The sequence below is a fragment of the Microtus pennsylvanicus genome, chromosome 18, assembly GCF_037038515.1.
Source record: "Microtus pennsylvanicus isolate mMicPen1 chromosome 18, mMicPen1.hap1, whole genome shotgun sequence".
Lineage (NCBI taxonomy): Eukaryota > Metazoa > Chordata > Mammalia > Rodentia > Cricetidae > Microtus > Microtus pennsylvanicus.
The window spans coordinates 5,062,095-5,079,656 of record NC_134596.1 but is presented as its reverse complement, the minus strand read 5'-3'; the positions used below and the strand labels follow the sequence as shown (position 1 = coordinate 5,079,656).

The following is a 17,562-nucleotide window of genomic DNA, read 5'->3' as shown; positions in this document are numbered from 1 at the left end:
CCTCAGCGTCCCTCAGGCCTGGCCAGCAGTCCGTCCATTCCTGCATCCAGCTTGCTTCCCTCCCCTAACTTCCACTGCTAAGCTGTGTGTCATCAAGCTAAAAAAGAGCCTAAGAAAGGGGTTCTCCCCGCCCCCCAAGAGCGCAGCATCTAAGGAACTGGTGACAAACAATGTCCACTGTTGGAAAAAAGAAAGAAACTGACCATCCCATTGCCAGGGAAGCAACCAAGCTTCCAAGCCACAGGCACAGCTACCAAGGGTTGGAAGGCTGAGGTTAGTAAAGAAGGTAAGGCTTCCTGACTTTGCCTCTGGGAAAAGACATCAACTGGTACTTTCTGTGCCAGAGGGGGAGATGGCGTGAGACAGAGCAAGGGCTGCTCTTAGTACCTAGAGACGGAAGCAACCCAGGCGAAGACGTTTGAAGTAGAAATGGGTAGATAGCCTCAGACCATCGCTCAGAAGAAGACTTTGAATTCTCTGGAGGCCACTGGGCCAGACAGGGCTGGAGGAGCCAGAAGCTCAGATTCTGTTGTGGGTGACAATTTGGATAGACCACATCAATCAGACACGGTTCCTCATATGCAAATCAGGTTCTGAAAAAACACCACTCAGGTTAACTAAGAGGCAGGTGTGTCCAGTCACTGAAACGCGGGTGCTGCCGTCAAGAACAAGGAAATTCCTTGTAAACTGGTATACAGAGATCTCCATGGCAGAGAGAGAACAGGGACAGAACTGTGTGTGACAGGCGCCTGACATGTACAATGGGAAGACCACATGCCCCTATCCGTGTCTGAATGGAAGGGCTCCAGAGGGAACCCCAGATTGCATGTGGGTCCCTCTCTGGAGGGCTAGGAGGTGGGAAGAAAACATTTATGGCATCTTATGTGATTAATATATTAGAGTACTGGCTTTAAAAAGTGTAAGAAATAAAAGCTAAGCCTCTGCCTTTGTCCTGTGACAAATGGAAACAGCTGTAGAAACACAGTCACCTGTGTCAATGTCCCAAACACCACAAGTCCCCCAGACCCAGAACGGAAAGCTATTCAGCTTCCTCCAATGGCCTGTCTCAGAAAGGCATAGTCAGAAATCCCTCCTCTGGCCCGACTTCCAGATGAACTGCCCAGGACTGTCTTCCTCTCAGTGCCTCTCAGCAGGTCTCCCAGCTCCCTGTGAGCTCTGCTCAGTTTTCTGGGTAAGGCTAAGTCCCAAATCCTCTGTCTCCAGGGACCTGGGACTGTTTGTGCTGCTGGGCGAAGGCACAGACCCACTGGTCCTTGTAACCAGTTAGGGAAAGGAAATAAGGAGCAGAGAAAAGAGAGGCCAGAGAGTAAAAGTCCATTGCCTGACTGCTCTCCTCTGCGGTGCATTCCCTATCCCTTGTGTCTATAGACACATGTGTGCATGAACATGTGCGCATGCGTGCACACACACACACACACACACACACACACACACACTCAGCACCTCTGACTATTTCTCCTACCCCTTTATCTTCAGTGGCCTCATCCTCTCCATGGTGCACACAGGTGAGTGCCCATGCCTGCTGTCACCATGATGGCCCCTTACCACCAGCAGATGCTATAGTAATAATATGTGTCTGTGGAATTCTCCAGCTCCACCCCCCATGTGAAGACCTCTCAGACAACCAGGATGGTGGGAGGGAGGCAGTGGTACAGGTGAGGGAGTGTGAAGGGAGGTCAGGAAAGCCTTCCCTTTTCTATACCCACCCATAGGTGGCCTCAGTCTTTGCCAAGAGTTTGTCCTTCAGGAGACCCCAGGACTAACAGCTACCTCCTCCCAATCTGTGCTTCTAATCCAAGGCTTGAGCTGGATGGCCAAATCTCTGAGAAAACAGATTAGGAAAAATGTGAATCCCACGGATGTGTGTAAAAGGTTAATAAACTCTTTAATTGCTTAAGTCATTCATTCAGAGCCAGGGACAAATGGATTGCATGAATGTCCCCCTTGCAGGAAGGTACACTGAGCTATGCTAACCCTGGCCCACTTGAGAAATTGGAGAGCTGGCCGCAGGCAGAGGAGAGACAAGCACATAAACAAATGCCTGAGCAATCCAGCTCTTACTCCTTGGGGCCAGACTTGAAGCAGAGAGCATCACAGGAAAGCTGGGAAGGGGTCTCAGAGCAGGACAGGCTGTTTTGGCTGTGTCTCTGGTAAAAGAGGTTAAAAGATGGCTGGAGGCCAGGTATTATCTTTCCTCACAGCCTTCTTATCTACCTTCAAGGTCTCAGAAGGACAGAGTCTCTTTAAGTCCTCTGTGTACAAGGTCATGAGATAAAAACACCACACCACTCACGCGAGTGAGACAGAGCCTTGAAGTCAAGCAGCCAGAATTCAAGGTCTACGGTCTAGACCGAAAACTGCAAAATGGTTTACAGTCACGATTTTCAGCCCTTGTAGTGAAAGAGAGCTGTCTCAACCTAGGGGTGGGGCTGGAAAAACCAGCCACGCCCGAGTCTCTCCAGGACCATTAAATCGGGGAATGTTTTTTTAAGCTCCTCAGGGATTCTGGTGTGCAGCCAGGGTCGACAGGACTGACCAACAGAGTTCAGTCAGGGAATGGGGAAACACAAATGTGGGGGGGGCGGGGAAAGTGGGGGGACACTTGAGAGGACACCTTTCTAAAGAAGCAGCTGTGGTTCACCTCCCACTAACCAGCAGCCAACATTCACATGTAACATCTTCCCTTTTTCACGGACTGCCACTTTGTTTACGCATCGTGGCGGTCAAGAAAAGACATCTGCAGGCAAAGAGCGGCCTCCTCACCGCCTCTTTAGACCGCTAGTTGCTGTTGAAAATCAAGCCGTGAGAGCTCCTTAACAAAATGTTTTCCATCCCAGCCTGAGTGCGGGGAGCAAAAGCACCTGCTTTACTGGCTGCCCTGAGGGTTCACAAAATCACCACTGATGTGTGCCTCACGTGGCCCAGGGCACAGGGAAAGAACGGGCTTCCCTAAAGCAGCCATGAAGACCTTGTGTAGTTCATACCATAGTGACAGAGCACTGGCCTAGCCTGTGCAAGACCCTGGGCTCTCCCCAGCATCACACGAAAATAAAACAAGGGGATAGGGGTGGAATATGTTCTTTCAGTTAAGGTGAAATCCATAGGCAGCCCCTCTGGATTGGCAATGTGTCCTGCCCCTCACCCAGGAATCACCACTTCCAAGAAAACTCATCCTGAACCCACAGACTGGCTGAGAAAATCTAAGACAGCGTTCAGCTAAGTTACAGCCCTTCCAAGGAGAAGCGGGCCCAAGTTCTAGGGGACCAGAACTCCCAGGAGAGAAGCCCAAAAGAAGATAGATGATAGATAGATAGACAATAGATAGATAGATAGATAGATAGATAGATAGATAGATAGATAGATAGATAGATAGACAATAGATAGATGATAGATAGATAGATAGATAGATAGATAGATAGATAGATAGATAGATAGATAGAAAGAATAGATGATAGACAGACAGACACCCATCCTAAAAGGGAAGTCTCCTTTTATATATCTGTATGAGACTCAAGGTGACCCTATAAAGGTCTTTGATCACTGTGTGGTGGAGAGGCATTAGCGCTCCCTAGTGGCTGAAATTAGACAAAAATCTGATGACTATCAATTCCAGTCCCAGGTGGTTTCCTGTTCTCTCTGGCCCTCACTGCCCTTGCTTCCGCATGCCCCACCCACTGAAGCAAATGTAAGCCCTCAATCCCAGGATGAACTCCCACCTAGCGTCCTTCCGGACCTCTCGGTTAGCCCATAGGAAGTAGTGATGAGGAAGTTGTCCGGCACAGTGTCAATCTTGCGAACCTGGAGTTCCAGCACCCCGCCTGGAGAAGTGTCCCTGAGTTCATGAGAAACCTCGTCCCACCATCTCTCCTGAGGACATGCCTCTCTCTGTGTCTCCCCACGCCTCTTTCTCCTCCAGCCCCTTCCCCAGTGTTCCCCAATACACAAACTGAGAACTGTATTACTCCCTGGTCCAGGCTGCCCCTCCCCACCCCGTGCCAGGAGGAAGTAAGGAGTTGATATTGCTTCCAACCTGCAGGCTATGGAGTAGAACATGCTGTGTTTCCACCGCAGTGAATAACGCAGTGTTCAGAGCCCTGGTGCAGGGAAACCTCAAACCTTCCGTGTCCTGGAAATAGGGAAGGGGGAATCTCTAAGACCTTCTATAACAAAATCCACAAGAAACAAATGCTAAAGATGAAGCTGGAAACCGAGGAGGCAGAGGCCTAGACACCTCTCGCCCATCACTCACTCCACCTGACCCCTGCCAGGGCAGGCTGCAGGCCTCAGAGAGTCACCGTGCAGTTATCTGCAGGACAAGGTAACAACGAGGGCCAAGTCAGAAGGCAGAGGGAAAGCCAGAAGGAAGGGAAGAGACCAGCGGGCAAAAGCCAAAGGAGTAGTTGATCAAACCGAGGACTCAGGAAGTGAATAGCTACATAGTAAGGATGGCAAAGAGGGACCATGGTAGACGGAGTGAGACCATGCTGGGGGAAATAGGATAGGGCTGAGACCTGGAGCTCCTGGACCCTCCAGAAGAGCCTCATCAAGGACCAACCATCCTTAAGGTATCACTCTGGATCCCTTCCGGAAAAGTGTTGCCCAACTGCAAAAAAGTCTGCTTCCAGAGGCAGAGATGGGTCACTCACTGGGGGAACCCTAAATTCCTAAGATCCTTCCCCACTTCCCACTGTGAAAGGTGAAGTTCTGCCTTGCTCCCTCAACAGAACTTGGTTTCTTTTTCCCAAAACCTGGTCCTTGGATCTTCTGCCCACAGAGAAGCTGTCCCAGAGTCTCCTCCAGGGCACCCCCTGTACAAGGCCAGCCCCTCTGTGAGCACCATGCAGACAAGATCCAGGACAGTTGTATTCTCTCTTGTTCCCTCCAGGGTCCAGGCTAGTGCCTGAGATGAACAAGTAAATTGCATTAAATGAAATTTCATTAGATTTCCCACTGCAGGAAAATGAAATATAAATTTCAACTCCGGAGGTCCGTGCCCTTTAGGAGCTCGTAGCTGGGTGGGAGGGCGTGTCTGTTGGGGAAACTGACAATGTTGTTGCTATAGAACTGGATAGTAGATGCCCGTACCCACACTGCTTGCCCCATTTTTCGTGCATAACCTCAAAACTCAGCTACCTTCCCTCCTCTAAAAACTCTCTCTTCCCCTCTCACAGGAGATCTCTTGCCCAACCCCCAATGGTCTAACTCTGTCTCAGCAGAGCAGCTGACGTCAGATGATTCAGACAACAGCAGGTGCGTTGAAAGCAATGAGCACACAGATGTCATTACACCAATCCCTGCTGGTAACAGAGGACAAACCTGCATCCTCCTGGCTTTTTCTCCTAAGAACTGGGTATCTGCCTGTCAGACTGTGCCCTCTTTTTGTCCTCAGGTCAAGAAAAACTAAGTCAAGAAGCTGTGAAAGAAAATGGGGGGGGGCAGTCCCTGCCCAGGATGAGGTCTCCTCCCTCTCCAGCTGTGGTGTAGGAGGTCCTTCTGTATTTGTGTTGCTTTCATTGGTTATTGAAGAAACTGCCTTGGTCTAGTTGATAGGGCAGAACTCAGCTAGGCGGGGAAGACAAAACAAAATGCTGGGAAGAAGAACAGTGTCAGGCAGACGTCACGATTCTCCTGCCTGAGACAGATGCTGGTTAGACTCATGCCGGTAAGCCACAGTCAAGTGGTGATACACATTAATGGAAATGAATTAAATCAAGATGTGAGAGTTGGCCAAGAAGAGGATAGATATAATGGACCAGGCAGTAATTTAATTAATACAATTTCTGTGTGGTTATTTCGGGGAGTTAAGCTAGCCGGGCGGCGGGATGCAGCCCGCTGCTCCACCTACTACACAGCTGAAGCCTCTCAAAAGCTTTGTCGCAGAGTCCTGAGTTCAAGAATCCACAGAGTGTGAAGAGGTAACTCAAGGCTGGTACAGAGGGAAACAGTGAGTACAATCTTGGTCCCCCTCTAACAGTCTAGGGCTCCCCTGACCCAAAAAAAAAAGAAGCAGAGAGTGACAGAAGAGAAAGATGCTGGAGGTTTTGGCAGAGGTACCCAAGAAGGACTTTGCAAAGGTCTCTATGGACCTGACTTGGGAGAGCTGCTACAAAAGCGCAAAGGGACAGAAGAAAGTGGAAGTGGGGAGGAGGGTCAGTGCCCAGCAGGGAGCAGGGGCTTGGGGGTCAGGCCTGGGCTTCTCCCCTGCCCTGCACAACACACACACACACACACACACACACACATGCATGAACACACACGCACGCACACACACATGCACGCACACACACACACGCACACACACACACATGCACGCACACACACACACGCACGCACACACACACACACACACACTAGCACTCACACGTGAGCAAGGCAGGCTGTCCACCACAAATGCAGAGAGAGAGCCTGTCACCCTCCTATCCTTACACCACCTCCCCAGTTTTATGCATGTGGGTTCAGACAGGCCTGGGTTCAAACTACACTTCCATTGGTCTTGGGTATCTCTGAGTTTCAGTTTCTACATCAGCAAAAAATTGTACTTCTCTCTTATATTTGTTTTTCTGTTGTCATTTATTCGCTGACTTCCACTCTTTCTAAGCACTGACTATCTAACGCTAGAGTCCGTCCTGGGCCCAGGCACATCATGACTACTCTATGAACGATGGTTCCTTCTTCATCTCCTACAACCCTACACTCCTATCCTCCAGGCGATCAATGAGCCTGGTGAGGCAGGAGGTGAGATCTAATGAGCTTAGACCTTTAAGGGTTAACCTCCAGGACTGTGGGCACTGCCTAGATAGAGCCTGAGGGCCTCTGAGCCTTGTATTTTGTTGAAACAACCTCTCAGGTCAGTGGATTCTGAAGCCGCTAGAAGACATAGAGACCAAGGTTGGTACCACCACAGTCTTCGACTGTATTGTGGAGCTGAAGGACCCCAGTATTGAGATGATATGGGTCAAGGTGGGGAACTCCTAGCCAGGAACCAACTTAGCTACACCACATCTGCTGCTTTCTGCTCCTCAGAACCTCTCATTAGCAATAAGCCAGCTCCTCTCTTGTAGCTATCAACAGGACACCTTTGATAACGCTGCAAGAAGCTAGTTCCTAGACTTTTTTTCTAGTTACTCTACCATGTTCATTTCGATGTGCAATGGTTAGTCTACTCACCTTCAAACAGAAAGCCTGAAGTAAATAACCCTGAAGGTCACTGAAGTTCTGCTCCTAGGGAAAGCATCTCACGGGTTCATATGCATTAAGAATGTGGACCTTCCTCTATATACATGAGACAGTGGTGTAGCTTGGTCTATTTGTGGGACTCCTAACAATGGGATCAGAGGCTGTCTCTAATGCCTTGCCTGGCTCTTGAGAACCTGCTCCTCATACTGGATTGCCTTGCCCAGCCTAAATGCAAAGGGAGGAGCTTAGTCTTACTTGATACATCATGCTTCGCTGATACCCACGGGAGGCCCGCCCCTTTCTGAACAGAAACAGAAAAGGAATGGATGGAAGGGGAGAGAGAGGGAATGGAAGGATAAGAGGGAGAGGAAACTGCAGTCAGGATGTAAAATAAATTAATTTAATTATAAAGAAAAGACTGTGGGCCTTAAGGGAAGACAGGGACTTTGGGTCTCACCAAGCTGGATGATGAAGCTAGAGAGGTTATTTGACCTGGGTATGTTTAGAGAGATGCGCACACACTCTCTGGTCAGTCATGCTGACTCTGGGGAATGGGGAGCTCAGGAGCCTATAACCCCTTTGTCACCTTCCCTACCTGTTCTGTGAGGTAGAACACTGAGCCTTGCAGGACCCGGTACTCCATGAGCAGGTACAGTGTGAGCTGGTGAGCACCAAGTACATGCTGGTCATTACCAACATAAGCGTGAGCGATGCCAGTGCCTACGCCTGACTGTGGGGGAGAGTCAGATGGTTGCCGTGGCAGTTTGAGAATGGGAATGCCCCCATAGGCCCATATATTTGAATGCTTGGTCCCCACTTGGCAGAACTCTTTGGGGAGGATTAGGATGTGTGGTCTTATCGAAGGAGGTGTGTCACTGGGAACAGACTGAGGTTTTAGAAGCCCATGGCATCCCCAGTGAGCTCTCTCTTCCTGGTAGTTATGTTTCTAAGTGTGAGGTCTCTGCCACTGCTCCCGTGTCATGCTCCCTACCGTGAAACTGACGGTGGCTAACTCTCTGAAACTACAAGCCCCAAATAAGCACTTTTCTTCCTAAGCAATGGAAAAGTGACTAAGACGTGTGCAGAGTTCACCATGCTGGATATGGAAGTGGGCATCTAGGTCCAAAAGGCGTGTCAGGAAGAGGAATGGCCTGCAGGGGTCTACGGCCATATTGGAGAGAAGACTGTGGTCTAAGCATGAAAGGACTCCAGGGGCATGAGAGTTAGTATAAAAAAGAAGCATGAACTACAAGGTATAGCTATTCCTTAGAGATTATGAAATAATGTCACGGGGCAGTACAGCATGGTGGTTAAGAGGGAAGATTCTGGAATTTACTACCAGGGTCCAAGTCTCAGCTTCTGCTACTTACAGATGTGTGATTCACAGCAAGTTGCCTTATTTCTTATTTGGCCCCAGTTTCTCTGTCTGTAAAATAGGAAAACATAATAGAACCTACCTAGATAAGAATTAGATTTGTTGGTCCACGGGTGTCATGCAAAGATGGGGACAGACCACTGAAGTCTCATAAACCAGAAGCAAACTTTATTCCAGGAAAATAAAAATTAAAAAAATAAATCTCCCTGGGGAACAAAAAGCTTATCAGCTAACTGAGACCACAGCCAGAGTTCGCGCTTGTACCGCTATGGCAAAGGCTAGCTTTGAACCCTCCCTTTTTATATGAAGAAACAACAAGTACTAGGCAATAACAAAGGAATTTTTACAATCTTGAAGTGATAGACACAAATTGCCCTTCTTTGAAATTTCCATTAACAGAGTTTTTCAGTTAAACTAGTGTTTGTATTTAGCCCCATTGTTTTCCCCTGGCACTCCATGATGGTGTTCACCAAGGATCTGCACCTCCCTGACATTGCCAGTTTCGCATGGCAAGGAAGGGTATGGGACAATGTAAAACCAAACAGTCAAAAGTCACGTCCATCCCATCATTTAAAAGTTACCTCAGCTCACATCAGTAGCTGGTCATGAGTGGCCAGGGGGTATCTAAAAGCTGATCCTCAGTTTGCAGAGCGACCCTAAGTTTGCAGAGGGCAGCTTCAGCTTCACAAACAGAGCTATGGATTGTAAAGCGGAGTAAGCTGCTGTTAATAGTTAATCCTTAAGCTGCTGAGAAAGCCGCCGACAGTCTGCTCTCATTCTCCTGGGCTTACAGCTTTATATTTCTTTATTTCTACATTCTTATTTCTGTAATCCACATTTTCATATTCTTATTTTTGGACTCTTCAGATTAATCAATATATGAAAATTGGCTATAATAGTGCCTATCAGATCTTTAACACTATATAAGGTTTTTTTTAACTGCTGTTAATACTACTGGAAGAGGGACCATGTAAATATCATAAGATGGGACTCTAGGTCAGATGGAGGTTAGCAAGTGGTATGAAAGGAAGGGTGTTTCCCTAGCTGTGGGCCACAACTGCCCACCTCCTGCTCTCTGCCGCAGATAAGCCACCGAAGTCCACAGAAGCGAACCTAGCAATGGTAGCAATGGTGGACAGCTGTGTGTGAGATCCGCCACTCCGAGAAAGAGACTGAAGTGTGTGAATGTTCAACAAGAAGGAGCTGCCGAGGAGTGACGAATATGAGCTCTGAAACCATCTGAGGGGGGCCTGACCTCCACACTTCAGATCAAAGACGCCAGACTCAGCAAGAGTGGTGTGTTCTCTGACCAAGCAGGAACGTGGTACAGAGGCTCATCGCAATATCAGACTGTGAATGGTTCAGTGAGAGCTGGAGGGGTGGAATTCGTCCCATGGCAGCCCTCATGTGTCTGTCCATGCATCCATCTCCTCTTGGCAAGGCTCTGTGATGGGTACTGAAAATAGAAGGTTCTTCTAGTAGGGGAGGCAGGAAAGAAAATGAAATTATAATAGTTACTAACCCTGGTAACCAGGTTAAGTGTGTGTGTTAACCAGTGAGTTAACACACACTGGGCTCATATTATCAGCTGGGTAATCACAGACCAAAAATGTATACCTTTGAGCTGTGTAACATTCTCTGTGGAGATGTGAATCCACATTTATTCACCCCCAGGTAAGCCCAAGTATTCATTGGATGTAAGTTCCTCTGAAGATAGACAGGTTCAAAGATACTGGACCAATCTGTAAGCTCATAGCCCCGGCCCCATCCTGCCAGTTCCCCCCCCCCATCCCACAATGCCTTGCCCTGTAGATCTCCTTCCATTGACGCATCCATCTGGAAACACTAGCTGTCCTGAGACCATGAAAGTGGGCTACATGGCTCACATTAAGGTGCCCTTACTAGCAAGGCTATTGTCCAAAGTGACCTGGTACAAGATGGTGTGTAGGTGACCAAAGAGGAGCATGTGTCCGTGGAGCACACAGAAGATCAGCATCTACTCACCATCTCCAACTGTCCATAAAGACAGCAGCTTAGTCCTGCTCAAGCTCAAGAATAACAGTCACACAGAAACTCTACTGTGCACCTCAAGGTGCTAGGTGAGGGCACAGCCACCAGGCTGTCTGAGAGCCCCAGCTGGCCAGTAACTAGAGCGGGTGCCTGGGAATAAGGCTCTGGACAGAGTTTGAGTTTTGAGTGGGGATGGGATTGGAATGCTGGCTTGGTAGCCAGAAGCTGACTGCCTAATTTCAAGTAGACCACTCTCAGCCTCAGCTTCCCACTGGGGACGGGGTAGGGATTTACCCTAACATCTATTTCTAGTGCTTCTCAAATGCACAGCAGAGTACACAGTACACAGCTCATCTCCCAGTAGTCACTTGAGTGTTGTTGTGGACTAAACAGTGAGGATTGGGCTGGAGGGAAGGAGATGAGGTGAGGGGTGGGAATGAGGAGAGGAGGGTAGGTTGGTTGCAAAGAGCACTGAGGTGGGAAGAAAAACAATGAGCTGGAGTTGGGGTAGGAAGGGGATTTTAGATTTGGGCCATGATGAGGAGCTGGCTCTGTGGCCTTGGGCATCCATCACACACACACACACACACACACACACACACACACACACACACACACACCCCATCATTTGGACCATGAGGAGGAGCTGGCTCTGTGGCCTTGGGCGTCCATCACACACACACACACACACACACACACACACACACACACACACACACACACCATCATTTGGACCATGAGAAGGAGCTGGCTCTGTGGCCTTCAGCATCCATCACACCACAAAGCTAGGGCATGGGAAGGTTTGCATTTTCACTCCGTTTACCACCCCTGTGATCTTGATGTTGGAGACACATAGATACAGCATACCCAAATGAGTAGAACCAGTAGAGTTTTCCAGGGGCTTCAGGGCACTCATCTCTAAGGAGGCAGGAGGCTCAGACAAGCAAGGATCAAACTCCTGGGGCACATCTAGTGGTGCTGGGCACAGGACAAGCGAGGGAGCCAGAAAACTCAGAGCCCAGTTTTGCCCCAGCCTAGCCAGACCTCTGGTTAGTGAGAAACCCTTTTATCCCTTTGCTCCAAAGCCCCATGTGTGCCGCTGCTGTCTCTAGACCGCCCGAAGTCTCGCCAAGGCCAAGGGCAGTTCCTGGAGCTCTTGCATAACTGGGTGCACAGGAAACGGAAGGCCGGCCTGTGAAGCAGTTCACTGTGGAAGTCCTAGAGGAGAAGGAGAGATGGATGCCCAACTTCACCACCCAGGCAAAAGAACGGAAAGACCCAGCTGAGACTGAGAAAGTCTTTGTAGCAAATCCTATAGTTGAGAGATTGCTTAGTGTCAAGCGGGAAGGGGCACCTAGGGGTTATGATGAGGGCCTTTGGCTACTGAGGTATGCTAACCTGCAGGGAATACCACAGGCTCATCCACTTAACTGTTTGGTATGGCATTTTGATCGCAAATGAAGAGTAAATGTCATGACAGAACCAACGCCACTTCTTTCTTCATTTCCAGAAATCATTTTAGAAGCTGAAGGTCCATGACACCAACTTAGGAATAAGTCTGAAACCACTTTCCAAAGAAAACCCTTGGCAGTGTCGGTATTTTAATTATAATTCTTAGTTAATTACTGGCTGCACCTCTCCCAAATGGTTTCCTGGTGTCAGTGTGTCAAGACTGAGAACTGTGGACCAGAGTTGCAGGAACCAGTGGACTTGTATTGCCCGTATCTTACACAGTAAAACCATCTGGGCTTAGTAAATGCTCATGCATGCCTGCCCTCTACCCCAAGAAAATCCAAATAGGAAATTTTGAATTAGGACCCAGATACTAATTGCTGGTGGTGTGTTTCCATGTTTCCCATTTAAATGTATAACCAATGTTAACAATCACTGATTTAGGTGTTTCAAACAGGGGCAGAAATCAGCATGGGTCAGGGAGCTATTGACATGTTCCCCTTCCTTACTTTTTCCCTCTCCAGGTTACCCATAGCACCGCCTTGCCTTGCCGTTCAGCCTCAAGTGATTGATGTGACCAGGGAATTGGTGACCATCACATAGAATGTTCCTGTCCAGGATGGGGCAGAGCAGTACTTGGCTACTTTGTCCAGTGGAGAAAGAAAGGCAATAATCTGTGAATGCCAGTCAACAAAGGACCCCGTTTAGGGTGAGGCGCTAGGGACAGACGTTCTAGGTCAGGAGTGGGTGGGACAAAGAAAGTCTTCCTGAGTGGGTATACTCTCTCCTCAAGTTCCATTGGAGTCTTAGCATCACATTTCCCACTATTTCTTTGGTCTCATATCACAGGTGCTCCTAGCCTCATGACCTCTCCATCTCCCCACCTCAGGCACAAAGTAATCTGTGGATGGAGGACACAGAATGTAAACTCCAAGTTATAGCTGTGTATAAGGCCACCCGAGAACATTCCAGCCTACCAACCAGTTTAGTGGTGGCCGAGGATCCTGTTGGTATGAGGCCAGGTCCAACACATGAGTGGAACCAGCCCTTTCCTTTTTTTTTTTTTTTTTTTTTTTTTGGATTTTCCAGACAGGGTTTCTCTGTAGCTTTTGGTTCCTGTCCTGGAACTAGCTCTTGTAGACCAGGCTGGCCTCGAACTCACAGAGATCCGCCTGCCTCTGCCTCCCGAGTGCTGGGATTAAAGGCGTGCGCCACCACCGCCCTGCTGGAACCAGCCCTTTCAAGAGAGAATATCTCCACTGGGAAAAGTCTGACAGGAAGGACTACATTCTCCCTCTCTGGCAACTGCCAGCCTCATAGAGGAGCAGGGTTCATACTCAAGAGAAAGTCAACAAATAAAGTCTGAACATCTGGGTCAGTGAGAAGGCAGGGTAGGCAGGGCTTTTCTCAAGCTTTGTGATCTGTTGTTAGGTGAGTGAGGAGGTGTGTTGGGATGAAGTGAGGATGCTGGATAGATGCTCAGGAAGCCTTCAATTAGGATATGATGTGGGAATAAAAGAATATGATGTGGGAATAAGTGGATGTAGTGGAAATGTCTACGTTAAATCTGGGTTTTAAACGTATGAGAGTTGACTGTGTAGGGTGTGTTGAATTTTGAAGATACTGAAACTACTGAGTTAGGAAAATAGCTAAACTGGCACCTTGTTGAATAATCAAGTTATGAACTGAGGGTCCTTTCTGTGGAAGCTGCTATGAAAGTCACAAACAAGGGTCCAGGCTGAGTGTGAGAACTAGCCATGGGGTTGGAAAGGATGAGTTTTGGGAGCAACGGGATGCCTGTGCTGCCCTAGAATCTCCAGGCCTGGTACAGGGCCAATATATGACTGATTCCTCTAACTCAAGCATCTCCCTTGGCTGGTGTGAGCCCGTAGAAGGGACCCACCATCCAGCTACATCCTTGAGGTGAGAGCTGAAGGCAGCAAGGCGTGGTGCAAGTGCATGGATGAGCCCATCTCTAATACCTGCTACACAGCGGGAATCCTTACCAGGAGGCAGAAGCATTTCTTCCATAGCCAAGCTGTCAGTGAGGCTGGAGTTGGAGACCCTGTAGGAGCTATATGAGGGCCCATGCCACACCCTCACCAGACGTGGACACAGAACTATAGGTTCAGGGCTAATATCCCAACTCCAAACCTTTCCCCTGAGGCTTCATCCCACAGAGAAAGATATGGCCATGTCCTGATCAAGAAAAACTCATCCATACTTCTTATGCCTGGACAAGGCCAAGAGTAATCTTTGGAATCCCCTTGCTTGAAAAAATACAAAACAAACACTGTGCCAAATTGGTATCTCTGTGTGCCCTCGGAGGTGTAAGGAATATAGAAACAAATAAGATGTAAGACCTGCCTTCCAAGATTTTACCTGCTGGGAGATACAGATGAAAAAGTAAATGTTTCCCAGTGTTCCAGGGCAGCCAGATGTCTTACCTGTACCACAGCCACAAAGGGGGTAGGGACTGGCTCTGGAGGGAAGGCTCAAAGCTGAAGAACAATCCATGCCTTACCTGTGTTTCTTCCACCCCAGTTGCCCCCAACTTTGACCTCGGTACCTAGCTAGAGCCAGACAGTGGTGAGTGCTGGGACATCCCTCTGCACCTACACAGCCTTCTCTGGGCTGTCCCTGATTCTGCTCCCCACACTGCCCCTGCAACAAGTTGGGTGTTGTAGGCACTATTCTTCCTGACTAGTTCTGCCACTCACCAGATCCCCATCCCTGAAGCCTAGAAGAAGAATCTTTGATAATGAGAAGAGCCTTCTTCCGAATACTTCCCGGGTGATGGACTGTGCTGTCTCCTGTTACCACCAAGGCTCACTACCTGCTGTGACCTGGCAGAAAGACAACATCACCATCAAAGGCTGAGAAAACCACCACCAAGGGCAAAAACTATCCCCAGTTTCCCATTAGCAGCACCAACTGCTCCAAAATAAGGAGTGTGTTGGACCTTGCTCCAGAATGAGCTTGGAGGTGCACGCTTTGATGTCTACATGCTAGTAGTAGGTGCAGTAAGAGGCCTGGGGGACTGGTGTTCTTACATACTGGCCACATGCATGTGGTAGGTGCAGGCAGTGGGCAGAGGCCTCTAAAAGGTATCATCCTCCAAAGCCACAGGGAAACCCTGTCTCGAAAAACCAAAAAAAAAAAAAAAAAAAAAAAAAGGTATCATCACATACTTTCCGCATGCTTGTGGCAGGTCCAGGTGGTGGCAGAGGCCTTCTGCAGCTATCCTTGCACACGCTACAAAGTGTCGCTCCCCACTGCTACTTACCAACCTAAGACACAACCTTTGCGGGTAGGTGGACAGTGGGGCCTACTTTGACTCCACAAAGCAAGGCTTTATTAGTCTTAGACTGGTAGAGAGATTTGTTGTTTGTTGTTTTGTTTGGTTTGATTTGATTTGAGGGAGTGGGTTTTCCCCTTTTTATCTCAGAGTCCTGAAGCCCTGGAGACATTGACCTAGGGCACAGCCCTTGTTTCAAATTCTGTGGTTGGTCATATCTGTTGAGATATGAGGCATAAACAGAGTACAATCTGCAGGGAAAGAAGTGGAGACGGGATGAAGGGTAAGAACTACCAATGCAGAGGAATCTACTAAAAATTGGAGTGACTTCTAAACAGAGGACTGGAAGCTTTAACGGCCCCAAGAACAAAAAAAAAAAAAAAACCCAAGATGAACCTTTATTGGCTATTAACTATATGGTGGCCACCTTATCTCTTAATGCTGTGAAATAAGCAGCCATTGTTAGTCTTACTTTTGCAAATGAGGCAATGGTATTATAAAAGAGATGTCACTTGCCAAAGGTCACAAGCTAGTAAATGGCAAGGTGGCACTTCACAAACAGGCTTTTCTGACTCCAGGATATCTGTGCCTACCAGTTAAAGAAGGAAAGTGTGTGGTTCCACCTTCTAACAGGCTAGGGTGAGGGCACAACTCTCCCCAGGGTAGCTAAAAAGACCTCCAATTCTTCCAGGTTTCTCCAGACAGACCTCCTGCAAACCTGCGGCTGTTTGAAGAGGCTCCCAACACAATGACTTTGACCTGGAACCACAAGGAAGATGGTGATGCCCACTATGTCACCTGAAGAGGGATAAAGGTAGCCCCCACCTGGTTCACGGCAGCTCAGTGTGTCTTCAGCACCAAGTGCATGGTGACATGGCAAGAAATGCTCCTGCAGACTGGAGGTCCCAAATGAAATGAATGGGTGAGAGGCACCCACTGCACTCTAAGGATACCTGGCTTGTCAGTAAGGACCAGCGTGAATATTGGACTGGAGGCCTGCTCAGGAAGTCCTCATAGTGAAGAGGACTACAGATAGGGTCACTAGAGGGTACCCAAGAATTAAGGTCAGAGAATCAAGAGTTAAGATCGGTTATCACTTACAGCTCTTAGAGAAAGTCAGCAGAGATATTATCTTGTGGGTTCTTTCAGAGGTGTGGCTGGTGCGGAAGTGGGAAGGTGCCCTTAGGGGCCCAGATAAAAGTGAGGGAGAGGAAGATTACAGCGCCAATTGGAAGCCTGCTATAAGGAGAGGGCGGGGTAGAGGTGAAGGCTGGGACTCTGGAAAACGGTGGTGGAGTCCAAAGGGATCGAGATAACACCAGGAAGCTGGAACTGAGGGCAAATGGAGCAGAGGACAATCTACAAGCTCACCTGACATAGGGGAAGTGTGGAGGAAGAGTTCCATGCCAGGGTAAAGAGCTGAGAATACCAGCATCCAAGAAATGGGTACGGAGAAGGCGTCTAGACTCCCTGAGTCTGGGAAAGCATAAAAGCCTGTGAGACTGCTTTGGCTAGTCAAACCCTGGAGCAGGGAGGGGCACTGTGAGTGCACAAGAGTCCTTGAGAACTGTGCACCCGTGGTGGTACTCGCTGTCAGTTCCAGCACGTGGGAGACAGAGGCAGGCGGATGTAAGTTTGAGGCCAACCTGGTCTACACAAGATTGTATAACAGTGAGACTGTTTCGGAGAAAGAAGGGGGGGCAAAGAAGAGTACACAGTTGAGGCTCCCATCATTGCTAACATCTGAGAATATCACGTCTTCCTGGGTATCTTTTGAGCTCTAACATGAGGGTAACTCACCGCTGCCCATCCCACCTATGCAGTGAGGACCTGAGCCCCAAGCTGAAATCCTATCAGCAGGGCTGGCACAATGCATCCTGCTTTCTGCATCCACAGTGCTATGGCCAGCACTACACCATGACCGGCACCTTCCTTGGGAACCCATGGCTCACGGTGACTATCTTCCAAGGGGTGATGTCAACATCTCTGTCAATTCTAAGTTCCGGCACCACTTTCCAGCAGTGTATGCACCCTGGTGGTCCCCACCTGAAAAACAAAGGACAACTGTGGACTCTGCACACTGCTAAAGAATCCACTAGGCAAGGACCACCGCAGCTGCACGCTCACTGTCTATGGCGAGAACACCAACAGGCATGCCTGGAGGGAGGACAGATCCATCCTGTCAAAGGGCAGGGGCCCAAACCGTCAATCACTCTCTTCAGTTGGCTAG

At 48.8% G+C, this 17,562-nt stretch overlaps 1 protein-coding gene across 1 annotated transcript; it reads left to right on the top strand.

Moving 5' to 3' along the window:
- Positions 1-352: 352 nt before the first annotated feature.
- On the top strand, positions 353-17,562 carry Igsf22 (immunoglobulin superfamily member 22). The gene is given in 31 exon segments (XM_075953210.1): positions 353-357; positions 1,498-1,526; positions 1,595-1,676; positions 4,058-4,154; positions 4,156-4,236; positions 6,018-6,158; positions 6,729-6,756; positions 6,869-6,981; positions 7,809-7,857; positions 7,860-7,913; positions 9,759-9,799; positions 9,802-9,931; positions 10,385-10,504; positions 10,507-10,588; positions 10,590-10,645; positions 10,648-10,671; positions 11,695-11,776; positions 12,559-12,659; positions 12,662-12,743; positions 12,932-13,044; positions 13,846-13,926; positions 13,929-14,101; positions 14,888-14,899; positions 14,901-14,981; positions 14,983-15,048; positions 16,024-16,205; positions 16,207-16,249; positions 16,251-16,348; positions 17,111-17,297; positions 17,300-17,342; positions 17,345-17,562. Coding segments are annotated over 31 exon segments (2,694 nt in total).